The sequence below is a fragment of the Scyliorhinus torazame genome, chromosome 29 (genome assembly GCF_047496885.1).
Source record: "Scyliorhinus torazame isolate Kashiwa2021f chromosome 29, sScyTor2.1, whole genome shotgun sequence".
Classification (NCBI taxonomy): Eukaryota; Metazoa; Chordata; class Chondrichthyes; order Carcharhiniformes; family Scyliorhinidae; genus Scyliorhinus; species Scyliorhinus torazame.
Window position 1 is genome coordinate 6,747,006 of NC_092735.1, and position 23,711 is coordinate 6,770,716.

The 23,711-nt window shown below is 50.2% G+C and overlaps 1 protein-coding gene across 2 annotated transcripts in view; it reads left to right on the forward strand.

Annotated features, from left to right (window-relative positions):
- The window catches only part of LOC140403834 (lethal(3)malignant brain tumor-like protein 2), a 153,298-nt gene that overhangs the window by 62,764 nt on the left and 66,823 nt on the right, over positions 1–23,711 (forward strand). For both annotated transcript variants that reach the window (XM_072492008.1, XM_072492007.1), the window contains 3 exons: positions 14,538–14,617; positions 18,116–18,350; positions 20,998–21,066. In XM_072492008.1, coding sequence (XP_072348109.1) covers positions 14,538–14,617; positions 18,116–18,350; positions 20,998–21,066 — 384 coding nt within the window. The remainder of the gene's footprint in view (positions 1–14,537; positions 14,618–18,115; positions 18,351–20,997; positions 21,067–23,711) is intronic.

A 23,711-nucleotide genomic window follows, 5' to 3' on the forward strand; every position in this document is an offset into this window, starting at 1 on the left:
GTGACCACAATTGGGTGTCTTTCACTATTGCAATGGAGAGGGATAGGGCCATACGGCAGGGCAAGGTTTATAATTGGGGGAGGGGTAATTATGATGTGATTAGGCAATAATTAGGGAGCATAAGATGGGAACAGAAACTGTCAGGGAAAGGCACAAATGAAAAGTGGAGCTTGTTCAAGGAACAAATACTGCGTGTCCTTGATAAGCATGTCCCTGTCAGGCAGGGAGGAAGTGGCTGTGTGAGGGAACCATGGTTCACAAAAGAGGTTGAATGTCTTGTCAAGAGGAAAAAGGAAGAGTATGTAAGGATGAGAAAACAAGGTTCAGTTGGGTCGCTTGAGGGTTACAAGGTAGCAAGGTATGAGCTAAAAAAAAGGGCTTAGGAGAGCTAGGAGGGGGCATGAGAAGTCCTCGGATCAAGGAAAACCCCAAGGCTTTTTACTCTTATGTGAGAAATAAAAGAATGACCAGGGTGAGGGTAGGGCCGGTCAAGGACAGTGGTGGGAACTTGTGCATGGAGTCCGAAGAAATACTTTTCTTCAGTGTACACCAAGGAGAGGGGCCATGTTTTTGAGGATGAGTGTGATACAGGCGGGTAGGCTGGATGAGGTAGATGTTCTGAGGAAGGATCTATTAGCAATTTTGAAAAACCTGAGGGTCGACAAGTCCCCTGGGCCAGATGGGATATATCCAAGGATTCTTTGAGAGGCAAGGGATGAGATTGCAGAGCCTTTGGCTTTGATCTTTGGGTCCTCACTGTCCACGGGGATAGTGCCAGAGGATTGGAGAGTGGCAAATGTTGTTCCTCTGTTCAAGAAAGGGAATAGGAATGACCCTGGTAATTATCAGCCAGTTAGTCTTACTTCGGTGGTCGGTAAGTTAATGGAAAAGATCCGGAAGGATAGGATTTATGAACATTTGGAAAGATGCAGCTTAATCCGGGATAGTCAACACGGATTCGTGAAGGGTAGATCTTGCCTCACAAATTTGATTGAATTCTTTGAGGCTGTAACTAAGTGTGTCGATGTAGGTAGAGCAGTTGATGTCGTATACATGGATTTTAGAAAGGTGTTTGCTAAGGTTCCCCATGGTTGGCTCATGAAGAAAGTAAGGAGGTGTGGGATAGAGGGAAATTTGGCCAATTGGATAAGTAACTGGCTATCACATGGAAGACAGAGGGTGGTGGTGGATGGAAAATTTTCAGACTGGAGACCAGTTACCAGCGGTGTACCACAGGGATCAGTGCTGGGTCCTCTGCTATTTGTGATTTGTATCAATGACTTGGAGGAGGGGGCTGAAGGGTGGGTCAGTAAATTTGCTGAAGGCACCAAGATTGGTGGAGTAGTGGATGAGGTGGAGGGCTGTTGTAGGCTGCAAAGAGACATTGATAGGATGCAGAGCTGGGCCGAAAAATGGCAGATGGAGTTTAACCCTGATAAGTGCGAGGTGATTCATTTTGGTAGAAAAAATTTGAATGCGGATTACAGGGTCAACGGCAGGGTTCTGAGGAATGTGGAGGAACAGAGAGATCTTGGGGTTCATGTCCACAGATCTCTGAAGGTTGCCACTCAAGTGGATAGAGCGTGAAGGAGGCTTATAGTGTATTAGCGTTTATTAACAGGGGGCTTGAGTTTAAGAGCCGTGGGGTTATGCTGCAACTATACATGACCCTGGTGAGACCACATTTGGAGTATTGTGTGCAGTTCTGGTCACCTCACTATAGGAGTGGTGTGGAAGCATTGGAAAGGGTGCAGAGGAGATTTACCAGAATGCTGCCTGGTTTGGAGGGTAGGTCTTATGAGGAAAGGTTGAGGGGTCTAGGGCTTTTCTCATTGGAGCGAAGGAGGATGAGAGGCGACTTAATAGAGGTTTATAAGATAATGAGGGGGATAGATAGAGTGGACGTTCAGAGACTATTTCCTCAGGTGGATGTAGCTGTTACAAGGGGGTATAACTATAAGGTTCAGGGTGGGAGATATAGGAGGGATGTCCGAGGTAGGTTCTTTACTCAGAGAGTGATTAGGGTGTGGAATGGACTGCCTGCTGTGATAGTGGAGTCGGACACTTTAGGAACTTTCAAGCGGTTATTGGATAGGCACATGGAGCACACCAGAATGACAGGGAGTGGGATAGCTTGATCTTGGTTTTGGACAAAGCTAGGCACAACATCGAGGGCCGAAGGGCCTGCTCTGTGCTGTACTGTTCTATGTTCTAAAACCCTGGAACTCCTTCCCTAACAGCACAGTGGGTGTACCTACACATCGGGGACTGCAGAGGTTCATGGTGGCTGGTCACCTAGAGACACGGGTTCAAATCCCACCGCTGCAACTGGTAGAATTTAATTCAATTAATGTCCATTAACTCTGTGTGCGTCGGTAGGCTTCAGTATCTTTAAAACATTTGTTTATGGGATGTGGGTGTCGCTGGTTAGGCCAGCATTCATTGCCCATCCCTTGTTCAGAAGGTGGTGGTGAGTTGACTCTTGAACCGCTGCAGTACTTCAGGTGTAGGTACACCCACAGTGCTGTTAGGGAGGGAGCTCCAGGATTTGGACCCAGCGACAGTGAAGGAACGGCCGATATATTTCCAAGTCAGGATGGCGAGTGAGTTGGAGGGGAACCTCCAGGTGATGGGGTTCCCAGGTTCCTTGGTGATTTCCTGCAGTGCATCTTGTAGATGGTACACACGGCTGCCACTGTTTGTCGGTGGTGGAGGGTTTGAATGTTTGTGGAAATATCTCTCCTCAGCACCCCCCCCCCCCCCCCCCCCCCGAACCTGGGACCCTGGTGCTGTCAAACCATAGTGCTAACCACCGTGCTACCGTGCCCCCCCAGTTAGATGCTATAGCTGTCAACATCTCTTGAAAGGAATTTGTTTCCAGATTGTAAAATGTAGCTCCACGTTATTTAAGATAGTTGCAGGAAAGATACAATGAAATGATGGATCTGTCGATATGTAGTGGGGTTGTTACCAGAATCTAAAATTAAGGACAAAATGACTTGAATGCTGAGAGAAAGTTAGGGCGAGTCGACATGAATTTCTAAGCGATGCATCAGCTTAACAAACCCGACGGATTTTTTTCCGGATGTCACTAAAGTGATAGACAGTCTATGGATGTAATTTATATCGACTTCCAGAAGCCATTTGATAAGGTTCCACATGAGAGACTGTCAGCTGATATTAAACCTCATGGAATTGAAGAAACATTATTAACCTGGTTAGAGAGTAGAAGTTAGGATGGTTATGAGCATATACAAAAATTGGACGAATGTGACTAGTGGCGTTCATAAGGGCCTGTGCTGGGTCCTCAAATATTCACCCGAATATCTTCTCCCAAGCCAACATGCTCCGCATCGAGGTGCGAATCACTCAAAACCCAACTTCACTGGGTGGGACATGTCATCCATATATCTGACACCAGATTCCGAAGGAACAGCTCCAATCGGAAGCCCTTTGCGGCAGGAGTCTCTCAGGAGGACAGTGGAACCGCTTTAGGGGTGTCGTCAAATAATCCCTGCGGAGGTCAAACATTCCCTCCTGGGAACCTCTGGCTTGTGACTGACCAAAATGGAGAAGGTGGAGAGACCAAAATGGAGAGACTTTGGGGTGCCCTGTTGCAGAGGGATCTGGGGGTCCTCGTGCATGAGTCACAGAAATCGAGCATGCAGGTACAGCAGATAATAAAGAAAGCGAATGGAATGTTGGCATTTATAGCTAAAGGAATTGAGTATAAAGGTAAGCAACTATACTATTGGTAAGACCGCACCTGGAGTACTGGGCACAGTTTTGGTCCCCTTATTTGAGGAAAGATGTAGTGACATTGGAGGCAGTTCAGAGGAGGGTCACTAGATTGATTCCAGAGGTGAGGGTTTGTCGTATGAGGAGAGATTGAACAGTTTAGGCCGATACTCTCTAGAGTTTAGAAGAATGAGGGGAGATCTAATCAAGAAATGAAATGAAATGAAAATCGCTTATTGTCACAAGTAGGCTTCAAATGAAGTTACTGTGAAAAGCCCCTAGTCGCCACATTCCGGCGCCTGTTCGGGGAGGCTGGTACGGGAATTGAACCGTGCTGCTGGCCTGCCTTGGTCTGCTTTCAAAGCCAGCGATTTAGCCCTGTGCTAAACAGCCCCTTGTGCATGATGCTATAGGGTATGGACAAATAGACGTGGAGCTGATGTTTCCTCTTGTGGGGCATTCTAGAACAAGAGATCATAATCTTCGTGTAAGAGGGAGCAAATTTAAAACAGATTTGAGGAGAAACTACTTCTCCCAAAGGGTTGTGAATCTGTGGAATTCGCTCCCCCAGAGTGCGGTGGATGCTGGGACAGTGAGTAAGTTTAAGGAGGAAATAGACAGATTTTTAATTGGTAACTGGTTGAAGGGTTATGGAGAACGGGCAGGCCAGGCTGACATCCGCCATGATAGAATGGCGGAGCAGACTCGATGGGCCGAATGGCCTAATTATGCTCCTACCTCTTATTAATTTCTGAACTAATGTGCATTTGGCAAGGCACTGAACACAGAGAACCGGCAACAGGAGCACGCAGAGATCGGAAGAAACACACAAACCTCTAAACACCTCCATCTGCTCAACCCTTCGAGCACCATCTGCCCCACATGTGGCAGAGTTTACAGATGGTACTTTGGACCTCCAAGCCAAGTCCAAACCCGTCGGACCAGAGGGAACTCTCAAAGGGACTGGCTAAGAAGAAGGAAAAGAAGATGATATTAATGAATCGAGGGCAAGATATCCAAATTTGTCATTGGTGGTGTGGTAAATAAGGTTGATTAGAGTAAAACGGCAAAGAGACATTGATCGATCGATTAAGTGACTGAGCGAGCGTTGTAATGATGTCATCCAGTTTGGAGCAAAAAAGGATAGATTTGAGAATTTTGTAAACGGTGAAAAACTAAGAACAGTGGCAGTCCGGAGAGATTTGGGAGCCAGAATCACAGAATAATACAACACAGAAGAGGCCCTTCTGCCCATCGAGTCAGCGCCGACACATGAAAAACCCCTGACCTGCCGACCTAATCCCATTGGCCAGCACTTGGCCCACAGCCTGGAATGTTGTGACGTGCCGAGAGCTTATCCGGGTGCTTTTTAAAGGATGTGAGGCGACCCCCCCCCCCCCCCCACCCCCTCCCAGGCAGCGCGTCCCAGACCCGCCTCTACCCCCCTCCCAGGCAGCGCGTCCTAGACTGTCACCACCGTCTGGGGAAAAAGGTCTCAAAAATGAGCAGATACAAATAGGAATTGTTCTAAAAGTTATTGATTATTATTATTTTATAAATTTAGAGTACCCAATTCATTTCTTCCAATTAAGGGACAATTTAACGTGACCAATCCACCTACGCTGCACATCATTTTTGGGTTGTGGGGGCGAAACCCACGCAAACACGGGGAGAATGTGCAAACTCCACACGGACAGCGACCCAGAGCTGGGATCGAACCTGAGACCTCGGCGCCGTGAGGCAGCAGTGCTAACCACTGTGCCACCAGGCTGCCCTCTTATTTTTTTTTTTAGAAAATGTTTTATTGAAGCATTTGTAGTTTTCACAATTTAACATGTTGACATTTCTAAAACAACCGCGTGGGTCGACGCACAGAATACCCCCTAAAATAACAAACAATAAACCACGTACCCCACTTCTCCCACCCTATCCCCAATTACCCTTGTACTAAATTCCCTGTCCTTATTTAACATTACCATGCCTCCTATTTTCCCTTTCCCCCCTTACGCTGACGTTCAGTTTTTGTTAAAGAAATCGATGAACGGCTGCCAACTCCGGGCGAATCCCTGTATTGATCCTCTTAGAGCGAACTTGATTTTCTCCAGACTGAGAAACTCTATATCGCTGACCCACACTCCTGATTTCAGGGGGCTCCGAGTCCCTCCATCTCAGCAAGATCCGTCTCCGGGCCACCGGGGAGGGAAGGCCAGAATATCAGACTCCCCCCCTCCCCCCCCCCCCCCCCCCTTTGCCCCCGGATCTTCTGACACCCCAAATATTGCTGATTCTGGACTCGGAGTTATGCTACCTTCCAGGACTTCCGACACAACATCTGCAAATCCCTGCCAGAATTCCCTCAGTTTCGGACATGCCCAAAACATATGAACATGGTTGGCCGGGCTACCCCCACACCGCCCACATCTGTCCTCCACCTCCTCGAACAACCTACTCAGAGAGTAGCAAGGGCGTGGAATGCCCTGCCTGTAACAGTAGTGGACTCGCCAACACTAAGGACATTCAAATGGTCATTGGATAGACATATGGACGATAAGGGAAGAGTGTAGATGGGCTTTAGAGTGGTTTCACAGGTCGGTGCAACATCGAGGGCCGAAGGGCCTGTACTGCACTGTTATGTTCTATGTACTCATCCCAGCTAACGTCATGTGGGCCCTGTGGACTTTCTTGAACTGAATCAAGCTAAGTCTAGCACAGGACAAAGATGCATTAACCCTTTTCAAGGCTTTTTCCCACAGTTCAGTTTCCAGCTCCCCTTCCCACTTCCTCTTCATCTCTCTGATAGGGACCCTTCCCACTCTGACAATTCCCTGTATATGTCCGAAACCTTCCCACCTCCAACCCGTTTTGGACAGCACTTTATCCTGTAGTCCCCTCAGGGGGGGAGGCGAGGAAAGCTTGGGACCTGTCTCCGTACAAAGTCCTGCACTTGAAGATACCGAAATCCGTTCCCACCCAGCAAATCAAACACCACCTCTAATGTCTCCAAGGTCAGGGAGCCCTCCTGGATGAATAGATCCCCAAACTTCTCAATCCCTGCCCGCTGCCATACCTTAAAGCCCCCATCAAGCCCCCCGGGACAAACCGGTGATTGTCACAAATCGATGACCACACTGATGCCCCCTCCAGTCTCATATGCTGCCTCTATTGCCCCCACACCCTCAGGGTTGCCACCACCACAGGACTTGTGGAGTACCGAGCCGGCGAGAACGGCAGGGGCGCCGTCAGTAAAGCCTCCAGAGTCATACCTTTGCAGGATGCTGCCTCCTTCCGCTCCCAGACCGACCCCTCCTCCACTACCTGACCATCGATATGTTGGCAGCCCAGTAATAGTTAAAGCTCGGGAGAGCCAATCCCCCTTCCCCGCGGGCCTGTTCCAGGAGTGTCCTCTTTACTCTCGGGGTTTTACCCGTCCATATAAACCTCGATATCGCCACATTCACACTTCTGAAAAAAGCCTTCGGGACAAAAATCGGGAGACACCGGAAAAAGAAAAGCCGTCTCGGAAGGACCGTCACCTTCACCGTCTGAACCCTCCCCGCCAGCGTCAGTGGGAGCATGTCCCATCGACAAAAATCCCGTCTCATCTGATCCACTGCTTTGCCCAAATTTAACTTGTGAAGCTGCCCCCAATCCTTGGCCACTTGAATCCCCAGATACCTAAAACTCTTCCCAACCACTTTAAATGGTAGCTCCTTCAGCCTCCTTTCCTGCCCCCGGGCCTGAATCACGAACATCTCGCTTTTTCCCATATTTAACTTATAGCCTGAAAATCGCCCAAATTCTCCTAATACCGCCATGATTTCGGTCATCCCCCCCCCACCGGGTCCGTGATATAAAGCAACAAATCGTCCGCATAGAGAGAAACCCTGTGCTCCATCCTCCCTCTCACTATTCCCCTCCAGGTATTCGCTGCTCTCAGAGCCATTGCTAAGGGTTCTATGGCCATGGCAAATAGTAATGGGGAGAGCGGGCATCCCTGCCTTGTCCCCCGACAAAGACTAAAGTATTCTGACCAAACTTGGTTAGTTCTTACGTTTGCCACGGGGGCCTGGTACAGTAGCCGGACCCACTCCACAAATCCCTGCCCAAACCCAAACCTGCCTAAAATATCCCATAGATACTTCCACTCCACTTGGTCGAAAGCCTTCTCCGCGTCCATGGCAACTACCGCGTCCATGGCAACTACCACCTCAGCCTCGCGCCCCTCCGCTGGCATCATAATTACATTAAGAAGCCGTCTAATGTTGGATGTCAGGTGCCTGCCCTTTACAAATCCCGTCTGATCCTCCCCAATTATCTCCGGGACACAATTCTCTATTCGAGTGGCCAGGGTCTTTGCCAATAATTTGGCATCTACATTCAAGAGGGAGATTGGTCTGTACGATCCACAGCTCTCCGGATCCTTGTCCCGCTTCAGGATGAGAGAAATTGATGCCTGTGATAACGTTGGGGGGAGTACTCCCAGTTCCTTGGACTCGTTGAAAGCCTGAACCAGGAGTGGCCCCAGTAACCCAGAGAAATTCGTATAAAATTCCACTGGGAACCCATCAGGTCCCGGGGCTTTACCCGATTGCATCGCCCCCAGTCCCTCTATTACCTCCCCAAGCCCAATCGGGCCCCCCAGGGCCTCCACCAGATCCTCATTTACCTTCGGGAACTCCAACCTCCCCAGGAATTGATTCATGCCCACCTCCCCATCCGGGGGTTCCGACTCGTATAGCTGGCTATAAAATTCCCGGAAAACTTCATTCACCGCCCCCGGGCACGTCACCGTCTTCCCCCTCAAATCCTTTATTTTCCCTATTTCTCTCGCTGTCTCCTGTTTTCTCAGCTGATGTCCCAGAATCCTGCTCGCTTTCTCCCCGTGCTCATATGTTGCCCCTTTTACCCTCCTCAGCTGACCCTCCGCCTTTCCTGTGGAAAGGAGCCCAAACTCCATTTGAAGTAGGGGAGTCTAAAACTAGAGGGCATAGGTTTAAGGTGAGAGGGGAGAGATTCAGAAGGGCCCAGAGGGGCAATTTCTTCACTCAGAGGGTAGTGAGTGTCTGGAATGGGCTGCCAGAGGTAGTAGTAGAGGCGGGTACAATTGTGTCTTTCAAAAAGCATTTAGATAGTTACATGGGTAAGATGGGTATAGAGGGTTATGGGCCAAGTGCGGGCAACTGGGACTAGCTTAATGGTAGAAACTGGGCGGCATGGACTGGTTGGGCCGAAGGGCCTGTTTCCATGCTGTAAACGTCTATGATTCTAAGTCTGTGACGCTCCTTCAGAAGCTCCTCATTTGGAGACTCCGAATATCTCCTGTCCACCTGTAAGATTTCTCCTACCAACCTGTCCAGCTCCGACCGCTCAGTTTTATCCCTGTGGGCTCGAATCAAAATACATTCCCCTCTAATGACCGCTTTCAGTGCCTCCCAGACCACCCCAGCTGCAGTCTCTCCCGTGGCATTGATCTTTATGTACCCCCGAATGGCCTCTCTCACTCGCTCACCGATCTCCTCATCCACTAACAGCCCTGTATCTAGTCTCCACTGTGGGCGCTGGGACATTCCCGTGTCTGCCCGTAGGTCTACCCAGTGAGGTGCATGATCTGAGACCACAATTGCTGAATACTCAGTGTCCTCCACCCCTGCGAGCTGTGTTTTATCGAGCACGAAGAAATCTATCCCTACGGCAAATTCGCTCGTGCTTTTAAAAATCGTGAAAAAGGCGCCGTAACTGCTGGGGGTCGGGGGGCAGATGGGGTACGGAAAGTGTCCAACTTCGGCACAGTTTGCTGACAGTTGTGTCGCTGTCCAGGGGGGCTTCTGGCAGGGCTGGGGGGGGGGGGGGGGGGGGAGTAGCAGGGGGTGGCCATTGGTGGGTGGTGGGGTCGAGGTGGACGGGCACGGAACACCATTGCCGTCGCCGGCGAGGCAGCCAAACATCTGCACACACCGCTGTCAGCCCACTGTGAATGTGAACTCAGTGCCACGGGCCGTATGGGTGCCCCCCGCCCAGGGCACCCCCCCCCTTGGTGCCCTCTAGCCCCAGCCGTCCCACCAGCTGTATGGGCTCCAGCACAGCCAGTGCCATCGTGTTGGTTGGGATGGGGGCGTGTGGGGCGTGTGATCTGTACGTGTGGCTGCAGCTTGTCGGCCTCCCGAGTGTCAGTCACGGACCCGGCAAATCCCGCGCCGGATGGGGGGAGGGGATGCTAGCCCCTCCATGGTCACTGAATCGGTCCAGTTGCTTTACTGTCAAGAAAATTCGCGATTAGATGGGTGAGAGGTAATTTGATGAAGCCTTTACAATTTCAAAAGGGATCGCTAGGTGATGGAGATAGGTGATTTTGGGGGCGGCATGGTGGTTAGCACAGTTGCTTCCCAGCTCCAGGGTCCCAGTTTCGATTCCAGCCTCGGGTGACTGTGCGGAGTCTGCGCGTTCTCCCCGTGTCTGCGTGGGTTTCCTCCGCGTGCTCCGGTTTCCTCCCACAGTCCAAAGATGTGCGGGTTAGGTGGACTGGCCATGATAAATTGCCCTTAAGTGTCCAAAAAGGTGAAGTGGAGTTACTGGGTTATGGAGATGGCGTGGGCTTCGCAGGGGGCTCTTTCCAAGGGCCGGTGCAGACCCGATGGGCCGAATGGCCTCCTTCCGCACTGTAAATTCTATGATTCTATGAGACGAGGGGACATAACCATTAAGCATTGTCAAGAGAAAGGTTAGAAAAGAATGCTAGATGTGTGGAATACTCTCCGGAAGAGGAAAAACAGTAAATGCTAGCTGAATAAATACTTTTAATCTGAATCATTTTTTTGCTCGCCGAGGGCGTTGAGGGATTTGGAGCCAAGTTGGGGTGGATGGACGTCAGAACACCGATCAACCATGAGGGGAGCTGATGGCGTAGAGGTATTGTCACTGGACTAGTAATCCAGAGACCCAGGGAAATGCTCTGGGGACCTCGGTTCGAATCCCACCATGGCAGAGGGTAGAATTTAGAACATAAGAACTAGGAGCAGGAGTCGGCCATCTGGCCCCTCGAGCCTGCTCCACCATTCAATGAGATCATGGCTGATCTTTTGTGGACTCAGCTCCACTTTCCGGCCCGAACACCATAACCCTTAATCCCTTTATTCTTCAAAAAACTATCTATCTTTATCTTAAAAACATTTAATGAAGGAGCCTCTACTGCTTCACTGGGCAAAGCATTCCATAGATTCACAACCCTTTGGGTGAAGAAGTTCCTCCTAAACTCGGTCCTAAATCTACCTCCCCTTATTTTGAGGCTATGCCCCCTAGTTCTGCTTTCACCCGCCAGTGGAAACAACCTGCCCGCATCTATCCTATCTATTCCCTTCATAATTTTATATGTTTCTATAAGATCCCCCCTCATCCTTCTAAATTCCAACGAGTACAGTCCCAGTCTACTCAACCTCTCATCATAATCCAACCCCTTCAGCTCTGGGATTAACCTAGTGAATCTCCTCTGCACACCCTCCAGTGCCAGTACGTCCTTTCTCAAATAAGGAGACCAAAACTGAACACAATACTCCAGGTGTGGCCTCACTAACACCTTATACAATTGCAGCAGAACCTCCCTAGTCTTAAACTCCATCCCTCTAGCAATGAAGGACAAAACTCCATTTGCCTTCTTAATCACCTGTTGCACCTGTAAATCAACTTTTTGCGATTGTTGCACGAGCACACCCAGGCCTCTCTGCACAGCAGCATTTTTAATATTTTATCATTTAGATAATCCCTTTTGCTGTTATTCCAACCAAAATGGATAACATCACATTTGTCAACATTGTATTCCACCTGCCAGACCCTAGCCCATTCACTTAGCCTATCCAAATCCCTCTGCAGACTTCCAGTATCCTCTGCACTTTTTGCTTTACCACTCATCTTAGTGTCGTCTTGGACACATTGCCCTTGGTCCCCAACTCCAAATCATCTATGTAAATTGTGAACAATTGTGGGCCCAACGCTGATCCCTGAGGGACACCACTAGCTACTGATTGCCAACCAGAGAAACACCTCATTAATCCCCACTCTTTGCTTTCTATTAATTAACCAATCCTCTATCCATGCTACTACTTTCCCCTTAATGCCATGCATCTTTATCTTATGCAGCAACCTTTTGTGTGGCACCTTGTCAAATGATTTCTGGAAATCCAGATATACCACATCCATTGGCTCCCCGTTATCTACCGCACTGGTAATGTCCTCAAAAAATTCCACTAAATTAGTTAGGCACGACCTGCCCTTTATGAACTCATGCTGCGTCTGCCCAATGGGACAATTTCCATCCAGATGCCTCACTATTTCTTCCTTGATGATAGATTCCAGCTGTGGTGTTGGGTGCTCTGGTGCACAGATGAGCCAACACAGTTGTATGTGGGACAACTCTATTTTATTTTAACTCTTATATACAGTTCGTTCTGGATACTCTGCACGTGCTGTCTCCCTGAGTGTGTCGTGTAGCAGGTATGTCCTTGTCCTCGTCTCCAGCTAATACTGTCCACCGGGTGTCGTGTCTGTGCTTTTATATCTTTCTGTCATTGGTTGTGGTGTTGTGTGTTCTGATTTGTCTGTTGGTGTGTCTATCATGATGTGTGTGTTTGAATATCATGACACCAGCATCTTCCCCACTACCGAGGTTAAGCTCACTGGCCTATAATTACCCGCTTTCTGCCTACCTCCTTTTTTAAACAGTGGTGTCACGTTTGCTAATTTCCAATCCGCCGGGACCACCCCAGAGTCTAGTGAATTTTGGTAAATTAGCACTAGTGCATTTGCAATTTCCCTAGCCATCTCTTTTAGCACTCTGGCATGGGCCATTTAAAAAAAAAAAAAATCATAATTTAAAGTGTAATGTTGAAAACACTGCCGATTATTGTAAAAAATATCTGGTTCACTCACCCGTTAAGGACATCCGTACCCAGGCTGTCCTACATGTGACTCCAGATCTACAGCAATATGGTTGGTTGTTAAATAGCCTCTGAATTGGCCCAAGAAACAAATTGGCCGCAATTTGCTGGGAGTAGTGTCCAGCAGGAAATCGAGTACAAGGCCAAACCGAGACCCTTACTCGCTGGCGGGCAGAGGGAGCTCCTTTGCTGGGTACAAGGCCCAAACCGAGCCCCTTACTCTCTGGCGGGCAGAGGGAGCTCCTTTGCTGACTACAAGGCCCAAACCGAGCCCCTTACTCACTGGAGGGCAGAGGGAGCTCCTTTGTCGGGTACAAGGCCCAAACCGAGCACCTTACACTCTGGCGGGCAGAGGGAGCTCCTTTGTCGAGTACAAGGCCCAAACCGAGCCCCTTACTCTGGCGGGCAAAGGGAGCTCCATTGTCGGGTACAAGGCCCAAACCGAGCCCCTTACTCTCTGGCGGGCAGAGGGAGCTCCTTTGTTAGGTACAAGGCCCAAACCGAGCCCCTTACTCTCTGGCGGGCAGAGGGAGCTCCTTTGTCAGGTACAAGGCCCAAACCGAGCCCTTACTCTCTGGCGGGCAGAGGGAGCTCCTTTGTCGAGTACAAGGCCCAAACCGAGCCCCTTACTCTGGCGGGCAAAGGGAGCTCCATTGTCGGGTACAAGGCCCAAACCGAGCCCCTTACTCTGGCGGGCAAAGGGAGCTCCATTGTCGGGTACAAGGCCCAAACCGAGCCCCTTACTCTCTGGCGGGCAGAGGGAGCTCCTTTGTTAGGTACAAGGCCCAAACCGAGCCCCTTACTCTCTGGCGGGCAGAGGGAGCTCCTTTGTCAGGTACAAGGCCCAAACCGAGCCCTTACTCTCTGGCGGGCAGAGAGAGCTCCTTTGTCGGGTACAAGGCCCAAACCGAGCCCCTTACTCTCTGGCGGGGAGGGAGAGTGCTCCTTTGCTGGGTACAAGGCCCAAACCGAGCCCTTACTCTCTGGCGGGCAGAGGGAGCTCCTTTGTCGGGTACAAGGCCCAAACCGAGTCCCTTACTCTCTGGCGGGCAGAGGGAGCTCCTTTGTTAGGTACAAGGCCCAAACCGAGCCCCTTACTCTCTGGCGGGCAGAGGGAGCTCCTTTGTCAGGTACAAGGCCCAAACCGAGCCCTTACTCTCTGGCGGGCAGAGGGAGCTCCTTTGTCGGGTACAAGGCCCAAACCGAGCCCCTTACTCTCTGGCGGGGAGGGAGAGTGCTCCTTTGCTGGGTACAAGGCCTAAACCGAGCCCTTACTCTCTGGCGGGCAGAGGGAGCTCCTTTGTCGGGTACAAGGCCCAAACCGAGTCCCTTACTCTCTGGCGGGCAAAGGGAGCGCCGTTGTCGGGTACAAGGCCCAAACTGAGCCCCTTACTCTCTGGCAGGCAGAGGGAGCTCCTTTGCTGGGTACAAGGGCCAAATCCAGTCCCTTACTCTCTGGCGGGGAGTGGGAGACTGCTCCTTTGCTGGGTACAAGGCCTAAACCGGCCCCTTACTCTCTGGCGGGGAGGGAGAGTGCTCCTTTGCTGGGTACAAGGTTCAATATAAATACCAGCAGGAGCTGATTGGGGCGAATGGCCTGTTTCTGTGCAATACATCCTATGTGATGGGATAACAGGATGGAGGGGCTGAATAGCCTCCTCCGGTTACTGTTTTCAATTACCTCTTCAATTTGGGCTACGGAATCCTGCTGCTCAGAGTAGAGAATCCCTGAAGGGACGTTGTTATATTTAAATGTTGTAAATGAGGACCTTGTTCAGGTGCCTCCATCATACCTCATGATCCCCCAAGCCAGGTTTGCTGTATGGTCCGAACGTTGGTCCTTTCTCATGATCACCTCTTTTCTGGTTTCAGGTTGGGAGAAGTGCTTTGACTGGGATGAGTATTTAATAGAGACTGGAACCATGACCGCTCCTGCAAGCCTGTTAATCAGGGTGAGTAACCATCTTTTCCTCCATGTTTGTACACGCAGTGACCCCCTGGTATGGAGGACCCATGAAGACCTTATTTAGAGAGTTCTCTCTGTCTATCTGTCCCATCGATACCGAGTCTGAATCGGACTCCATGTACCCCCAACACCACACCGGCAGGAATCACTGAAATGAAATGAAATGAAAATCGCTTATTGTCACAAGTAGGCTTCAAATGAAGTTACTGTGAAAAGCCCCTAGTCGCCACATTCCGGCCCCTGTTCGGGGAGGCTGGTACGGGAATAGAACCGTGCTGCTGGCCTGCCTTGGTCTGCTTTAAAAGCCAGCTATTTAGCCCTGTGCTAAACCAGCCCTGAATGGTTAACCCAGATGGTTAACAGCTTCAAATTCCTCGGGGTACACTTCACCAAAAACCTGTCATAACATTTAAGAAGTATTTCGACGTGCACCTGAGATGTCAGGGCAGACCACGCCCTGTGTTCCATGTTCCCTGTTTGGCCATGTGTTCCAAAATGGGATTAGAATAGTAAGAGGGTTGTTTTTGACCGGCGCCCACGCGATGGGCTGAATGGCCTTTTCTGTGCTGTAGACCTTGATGACTCTAACTTCATGTTGAGCTCAGAAGACTAGAAAGTACCCAGTTGAAAGATGAAGTGCTGTCCCCCGAGCTTACATTGAGCTTCATTGGGGGGCGCTACAGCAAGCCGAGGATCGGAAGCTCCGAGTGAGAGAAAGGCGGAGAATTAAAATGACAGGTGACTAGAAGCTCTGGGTTGCGGACTGGACGGAGGTTCCACAAAAGTGTCCTGTCTCCACTTCCTCTTCCTCATGTAGAGGATCATGTGGAGATGCCGGCGTTGGACTGGGGTGAGCACAGTAAGAAGTCTCACAACACCAGGTTAAAGTCCAACAGGTTTGTTTCAAACACTAGCTTTTGGAGCGCTGCTCCTGCCTTGATTCACCTGAGGAAGGAGCAGCGCTCCGAAAGCTAGTGATTTGAAACAAACCTGTTGGACTTTAACCTGATGTTGTCAGACTTCTTAATGTAGAGGAGACCACATTGTTAGCACCGAATGAAGTAGACTAAATTGAAAGTTCAGGTCAGTCACAGCTTCACCTTGAAGGGGTTTTTTGGGGCCTCGGGCAGTGTGAAGGGGAGAGGTTAAAGGGGAGATGTTGCAGGAAAGGGAGAAGGTGGGTGTTGGGTTGACGGAGGAGTGAAACAGGACACTGCGGAAGGATGAACCCATTCGGAATGCTGAAAGGGGACGTGGAGGAAAGATTTGATTGGTGGTGACATCACACCAGAGGTGGCAGAAATGGGCGAAGTTTGGTGCGTTGAATGTGGGGGCTGATGGGAAAGACGAGGGCGAGAGTGACGCCATTGTGTTTCTGGGAGGAAGGGGGAAGAGCAAAAGTGCGTGCAATAGATCGGACATGGCGGAGAACTCGGCCAACCATGCTGTGGGGGGAATCCGCTGTTAGGGAGAAAGGATGACCTATCGGAAGCACGGGTTTTGGAAGGTTTCATCGTTCAGACCGATGTGACGGGAGAAAGTGGGAGAATGGAATAGAGGCCTTACAGTACAGGAAGCTGGGTGTGTGGAAGTGTCGTCAATGATGGAGTCAGCAATGTTCTAATGAATATTGGTCAATGACCTGTCACCAGAAGTTGAGATGAAAGTCAAGAAAGGGCAGAGAAGACGAGAGGGGTGAAAATTAGAAGCCAAGTTGATGACGTTTTCCAGTGTGAGGGAAGAGCTGGAGGGCGACGCCAAGGCAACCACCAACTTGCCCGAAAAAGAGTTGAGGGAGGGAGGCCCAGGTAGCAGTGAAAAAAAGGAAGTTCCACGCATCTCATCAAGACCAGTATAGCCAGGATCCGTGTGGGTACCCATGCCAACGCCGTTCATGTGGAGGACATGAAGGGGAAGTTGTCCAATTTGAAACCAGTTCAGCCCCGGCGGAGGATGGTGGTAATTGGTTGGGCCACGGTTCAAGGAAGGGGCAGAGAGCTCCCAGAAAATCCTGGTGGGCGAATGGAGGTGTAGAGAGATATGGGAATGTAGTAAAGGTTAACGTGGGATTGGGTACAGTAACGCCCATGCCGTGATGTAAAGGAACACCTGACCCGAGTCTGGAGTGGAGTCTTGCACTGGACAGAGACGTGCGTAGAGGCAAGCATGGAGACAGCTCCTAGCTTAGACCTTGTACAGTGTATAATTACAAGAAACAAATAGAAGTTATACAAGGCTCAGCACCTCTTTATCAGACCTACCTAACAACACACCATTTTACAACAGTGAAAAGGAGACTATTAGGGCCAGCAAACTGTTAGTGATGAAGAGCATTGGAAAAGTCAAGGATATAGGTGGGAAAAGACGGGATGATATGTTATTGGGGTGGTTCAGATCAATAACCGTACATGGCGGAGGACTAATACAACAACTGGTCGTTTACCTTCAGCAAGTTTATTCTTCAAAGGCTCGGCAGAGTTACAAGCTCCTTATGGTTCCCCGCAACCCCACCCCCACCCAACTGTTCCAGCTGTGCCCATTTATACGCTTTTAAAAAAAAGTTAAGCCAGTGATCGTCACCTGTCATTAATAATGCGATTGGTTACCCAATGTAATTGGTTTAACAATTTAATTGCCAAAGCATCCAGGTCACAAGTATGTGCCTCGCCCTTCTATGATGTTACAGACTACTACTGTTGACCGTTTACTGGGCGACACGGTGGCACAGTGGTTAGCACTGCTGCCTCACAGCTCCAGGGACCCGGGTTCAATTCCGGCCTGGGTCACTGTCTGTGTGGAGTTTTCACGTTCTTCCCGTGTCTGTGTGGGATTCCTCCGGGTGCTCCGGTTTCCTCCCACAGTCCAAAGTTATGCATGTTGGGTGGATTGGCCAGGCTAAATTGCCCTTGGTGTCCATGGATGTGCAGGTTAGATTATGGGGTTACTGGGATATGGGGGAGTGGGCATGGGTAGAGTGCTCGTTCGAGGGGTTGGTGCAGACTCGAAGGGCCAAATGGCCTCCTTCTGCACTGTAGAGAGTCTATGATATTGTGGGACTGTAATCCATTCTTCACAAATAAGGGGGTTAATTGTTGGCTGATTCTGAATGAAATTTTCACTAATGTGCTAATTATCTTCAGGTTGTTCCACTCATGGAATGGTGGGCTTCATTTATTGTTCCCATCCCTAATTACCATTGAGAGGGTGGCGGGTGAACCGCCTTCTTGCCGTTGTAGCCCCTGTGCTGTAGGTACCCCCACAGTGCTGTTAGGGAGGGACTCCAGGATCAGAGCACTTTGAGTAGAAACGGTAACGGTTGTGGAGAAAATGGTTGGAAATGAAGATTTTAGAACGGCCAGACTGCCGTGATTGGACCGGCTCGGTGTGCCGCATTGTCGCGGTCGGCCGGAGCAGAGGGTTAACCCCCGTTCCAGAATGTGGAGGGGCCTGCGATATCAGCTCTGTTTCTCCCCTCGTTTCCCAGGATATTCCGTACCACGGATTCGAACCGGGAATGAAACTCGAGGCGGTGGACCTGATGGAGCCTCGCCTCATCTGCGTTGCCACGGTGACGCGCGTGGTGAACCGTCTGTTGCGGATCCATTTCGACGGGTGGGACGATGAATATGATCAGTGGGTGGACTGCGAGTCGCCAGATGTGTACCCCGTGGGCTGGTGTGAGCTGACGGGCTATCAACTCCAAATGCCTGTAGCTCCAGGTAAGTTTCAAAAGGTTGAACTGAAATGAAATGAAAATCGCTTATTATCACAAGTAGGCTTCAAATGAGGTTGCTGTGAAAAGCCCCTAGTCGCCACATTCCGGCGCCTGTTCGGGGAGGCCGGTACGAGAATCGAACCGTGCTGCTGGCCTGCCTTGGTCTGCTTTCAAAGCCAGCGATTTAGCCCTGTGCTAAACCAGCCCCTAACCGCTGCTCTCCCATTCAGCCAAGAACAAAGCGTCTTCAATTTTATTAATTTAACTTGGACAGCACGGCCGCCAGGGATCCGGGTTCCATTCCGGCCTTGGGCGACTGTGTGGAATTTGCACGTTCTCCCCGTGTCTGCGTGAGTTTCCTCCCGGGTGCTCTGGTTTCCTCCCACAGCCCAAAGGTTAGGTGGATTGGCCGTGATAAATTGCCCATTAGTGTCCAAAAGGATAGGTGGGTTTACTGGGATAGGGCAGGGGGATTGGGCCTGGGTGGGGTGATCGTTCAGAGGGCCAGTGCAGACTCGATGGGCTGAATGGCCTCCTTCTCCACTGTAGGGATTGTAGGATAGGTTATAAATTAATTGTATTTAGCGCCACATGACTCATTGACATGGTTTCATTGTTAATCTGCCTAAATGTTGCCAGTGAATCTTCAGCTTTCCCAGTTGTGACTCAGGTGCAGCCACCCTCGCCCCTTCGGGCATTGTGCATTCAGGTCCCACCCTCGGGATTCAAGGGCAAAATCTAGGTTGACATCCGGTGCAATACTGAAGGAATTGTGCACCGCCTTCCGACCAAGACGTTAAACTGAGGCCTTGTCCGCTCTGCGGGAGTTAAAAGGCCCCACGACACTGATGGTGCAGTGGGAAGTCACCGTGGTGTCCTGGGACAAATTCTCCCTTAACATCCAAAAGGGTAGGTGGGGTTACAGGGATAGGGCGGGGGGGCCTGGCCCGAGGTGGGGTGCCCCTTTCAGAGGGTCGGTGCAGACTCGATGGGCCAAATGGCCTCCTTCTGCACTGGAGGGATTCTGTGATTGTGGGCACCGCACTGAGGGACGTTGATGTCGAGGCCTTGGAGAGGCAGCAGATGAGAAGGTAACGGGGATGAAGACCTTGCGGGTAAAGTTGGCATCCTTCTCCTTGGAACAGAGATGGTTGAGAGAAGGTTTAATTGAGCTGTTCAATGCTATGATGAGATTTGAAGAGTGAATCAGGAGAAATTGTCTCCAGTGGCGGACCGTTTGGGAGCCGGAAGATACGGTTTAAGGTGATCGATGAAAGCACTTGAGGGCAGCCGAGAATAAACGTTTGTGCAAGTTGTGATCTGGGCGCACTTCTGAAAGGGCAGTGGACGCAGATTCAGCAAAAAGAGAAAGTTCATAGTTATTCTTAGAATTTACAGTGCAGAAGGAGGCCATTCGGCCCATCAAGTCTGCACCGGCTCTCTGAAAGAGCACCCTACCCAACCGCACACCTCCACCCTATCCCCATAACCCAGTAACCCCACCCAACACTAAGGGCAATTTTGGACACGAAGGGTAATTTATCATGGCCAATCCACCTACCCTGCACATCTTTGGACTGTGGGAGGAAACCGGAGCACCCGGAGGAAACCCACGCGCACACGGGGAGAACGTGCAGACTCCGCACAGACAGTGACCCAAGCGGGAATCGAACTTGGGACCCTGGAGCTGTGAAGCAATTGTGCTAACCACCATGCTACCGTGCTGCCCTGCATAGTTAGATAAATATCTTTGAAGGAAAATGAAAATACGGGGCTAGAGGTAACGGACTGGGGACTGGGATTAATCGGACAGCTCCACCAACGAGCCCATCATCCTGTTCCACTTTTGTGGGAAGACCAGGAATATAGCTTGGGGAAGTGTCCCAGAGGGTAGACTGCACTGAGGAGCATTGCTCCATTGACTGGTCCAGCTCAGTTGACTGGGTCGGCTGGTCGTGATGCAGAGTGAGGCCAGCATTTTGCGTTCAATCTCCGGACTGACGGAGGTTATTCTCTTCTCAACCTCGCCCCTCGTCTGAGGTGTGGTGATCCTCCGGTTAAATCACCACCAGTCAGCTCTCCCTCTCAAAGGGAGAATCGGCCTATGGTCATTTGGGACTGTGGCGACTTTACTTTGCTGTACACCAGTGGTAATACCCAGTATACTGGTAATACCCAGAGGCCTAACCAATGCCCGGGGGGGTACGTCGGTTCAAATCCCCACTATGGCAGCTGGTGGAATTTAAATTTGGTTAATAAATCTGGAATTGAAAACTAGTCTCGGTAATGCTGACCATGGAACTACCATCGATTGTTGTAAAACCCACCTGGTTCACTAATGTCCTTTTATTAGGGAAGGAAATCTGCCGTCCTTACCCGGTCTGGCCTACATGTGACTCCAGACCCACAGCAATGTGGTTGACTCTTAAAATGTCCTCTGGAATGGCCGAGCAAGTCATGCAGTTCAAAGGCAATTAGGGATGGGCAACAAATGCTGGCCGAGCCGGCAACGCCCACACCCCGTGGAAGAATAGAGGGGGGAGAAAAATGAGCAGAGGAATTTTAGATCTCGTCTTGTAGTTTGTTGATGTTGTCCGCTCCCATCCAAGTGGGTGTTTATCATAATCTGTCAATCGTTTTCTTTTCCACAGCTTCCGAAAAGCCTGTCACCAAACTGATGGAAACCACTAAGATAAAGAGGATGCCTTATGGGAAGAAAAGTAAGTCCAAACATAAAACTTGGAGGTATTGTAAACTATGAAGAGGACAGTGTAGAACTTCAAAAGGACATAGGCAAGTTGGTGGAGTGGGCTAAGAGGTGGCGGATGAAGTTCAATGCGGAGAAGCGCGAGGTGATGCATTTTGGTAGGAAGAACATGGAGAGACAATTCAAAGTAAGGGGTAAAATTCTTTTAGGGGTGCAGGAGTAGAGGAACCTGGGTGTTATACGTCTGTAAGGCCGTTGACAAGGTCCCTCATGGTTGATTTATTGATTGATTGTCACATTGGATTGGATTGGATTTTGTTTATTGTCACGTGTACCGAGGTACAGTGAAAAATATTTTTCTGCGAGCAGCTCAACAGATCATTAAAAGAAAAGAAAATACATAATAGGGCAACACAAGGTGCACAATGTAACTACATCAGCACCGGCATCGGGAGAAGCACACGGGTGCTGATGTTAATGAGGTCAGTCCATAAGAGGGTCATTTAGGAGTCTGGTAACAGCGGGGAAGAAGCTCATTTTAAAATGAAATGAAAATGAAAATCGCTTATTGTCACAAGTTGGCTTCAATGAAGTTACTGTGTAAAGCCCCTAGTCGCCACATTCCGGCGCCTGTTCGGGGAGGCTGGTACGGGAATTGAACCGTGCTGCTGGCCTGCCTTGGTCTGCTTTAAAAGCCAGCGATTTAGCCCAGTGAGCTAAACCAGCCCCTTTTGAGTCTGTTCGTGCGTGTTCTCAGACTCGATGGAAGAAGTTGGAAGAGTGAGTAAGCCGGGTGGGAGGGATCTTTGATTATGCTGCCCGCTTTCCCCAGGCAGCAGGAGGTGTAGACTGAGTCAACGGATGGGAGGCAGGTCTGTGTGATGGACTGGGCGGTGTTCACGACTCTCTGAAGTTTCTTGCGGTCCTGGGCCGAGCAGTTGCCATACCAGGCTGTGATGCAGCCCGATAGGATGCTTTCTATGGTGCATCTGTAAAAGTTGGTAAGAGTTAATGTGGACATGCCGAATTTCCTTAGTTTCCTGAGGAAGTATAGGCGCTGTTGTGCTTTCTTGGTGGTAGCGTCGAAGTGGGTGGACCAGGACAGATTTTTGGTGAAGTGTACCCCGAGGAATTTGAAGCTGTTAACCATCTGGGTTACCCATTCAGGGCTGGTTTAGCACAGGGCTAAAGAGCTGGCTTTTAAAGTAGACCAAGGCAGGCCAGCAGCACAGCTCAATTCCCGTACCAACCTCCCCGAACAGGCGCCGGAATGTGGCGACTAGGGGCTTTTCACAGTAACTTCATTGAAGCCTACTTGTGACAATGAGCGATTTTCGTTTTTATTTCATTTCATCTCCACCTCGGCCCCGTTGATGCTGACAAGGGTGTGTACAGTAATTTGTTTCCTTAAGTCAATGACCAGCTACCGACCTACAGTGGAAAGTATTTTTCTGCAGCCAAGGGAACGTACACAGTATATGCATAGTAGACAAAAAGAATAATCAACAAAGTACACCGACAAATAGTGATTGGTTGCAGTGCAGAACAAGGGGCCAAACAAAGCAAATACATGAGCAAGAGCAGCACAGGGCATCGTGAATAGTGTTCTTACAGGGAACAGATCAGTCCGAGGGGGAGTCGTTGAGGAGTCTAGTAGCTGTGGGGAAGAAGCTGTTCCTATGTCTGGGTGTGCGGGTCTTCAGACTTCTGTATCTTCTGCCTGATGGATGGGTCTGGAAGAGGGCAATACCTGGGTGGGAGGGGTCTCTGACAATGCTGTCTACCTTCCTGTGAGGGTGGCAAGCTTGTGCGATGCGTTGGGCTTAGTTCACCACACTCTGCAATTTCTTGTGATCTTGGGCCGAGCAGTTGCCAAGCTGTGATGCAGCCGGATAGGACGCTCTCTATCGCACATTTGTCGATGTTTGTGAGAGTCGATGCAGACATGCCGAATTTCTTTAGCTTCCGTAGGAAGTAGAGACGTTGTTGGGCTTTCTTGACTGTTCAAAGAATCATAGAATTTACAGTGCCTGGGAGGGGGGTAGAGGCGGGTCCCCTCACATCCTTTAAAAAAAAAAAATACCTGGGTGAGCTCTCAGCACGTCACAACATTCCAGGCTGTGGGCCAAGTGCTGGCCAATGGGATTAGGTCGGCAGGTCAGGTGTCTTGCTAGTCTGCAGGTGTGCTATTCACGGGACCCTACTCTTAGAAATCCCAAGAATTAATATTTTAAAAGAAGTCATGATCTTGGGTCGGTACTCATCCTGTCTGTACATGTTATTTTGCAAAGTGTTTCATTGGTCTTCAGTGGAAATGTTGTTCAACGTTGTCTTCTGCATACAATCAATAGAATCACTTCAGTGCAAAAAGAGGCCATTCAGCCCAACGGGTCTGCAGGCCCGCCCTATCCCCGTAACCCCGTGCATTAATCACGGCCAATCGCCCGCCCTATCCCTGTAACCCCGTGCATTAATCACAGCCAATCGCCCGCCCTATCCCCGTAACCCCGTGCATTAATCACGGCCAATCGCCCGCCCTATCCCCGTAACCCCGTGCATTAATCACGGGCAATCGCCCGCCCTATCCCCGTAACCCCGTGCATTAATCATGGCCAATCGCCCGCCCTATCCCCGTAACCCCGTGCATTAATCATGGCC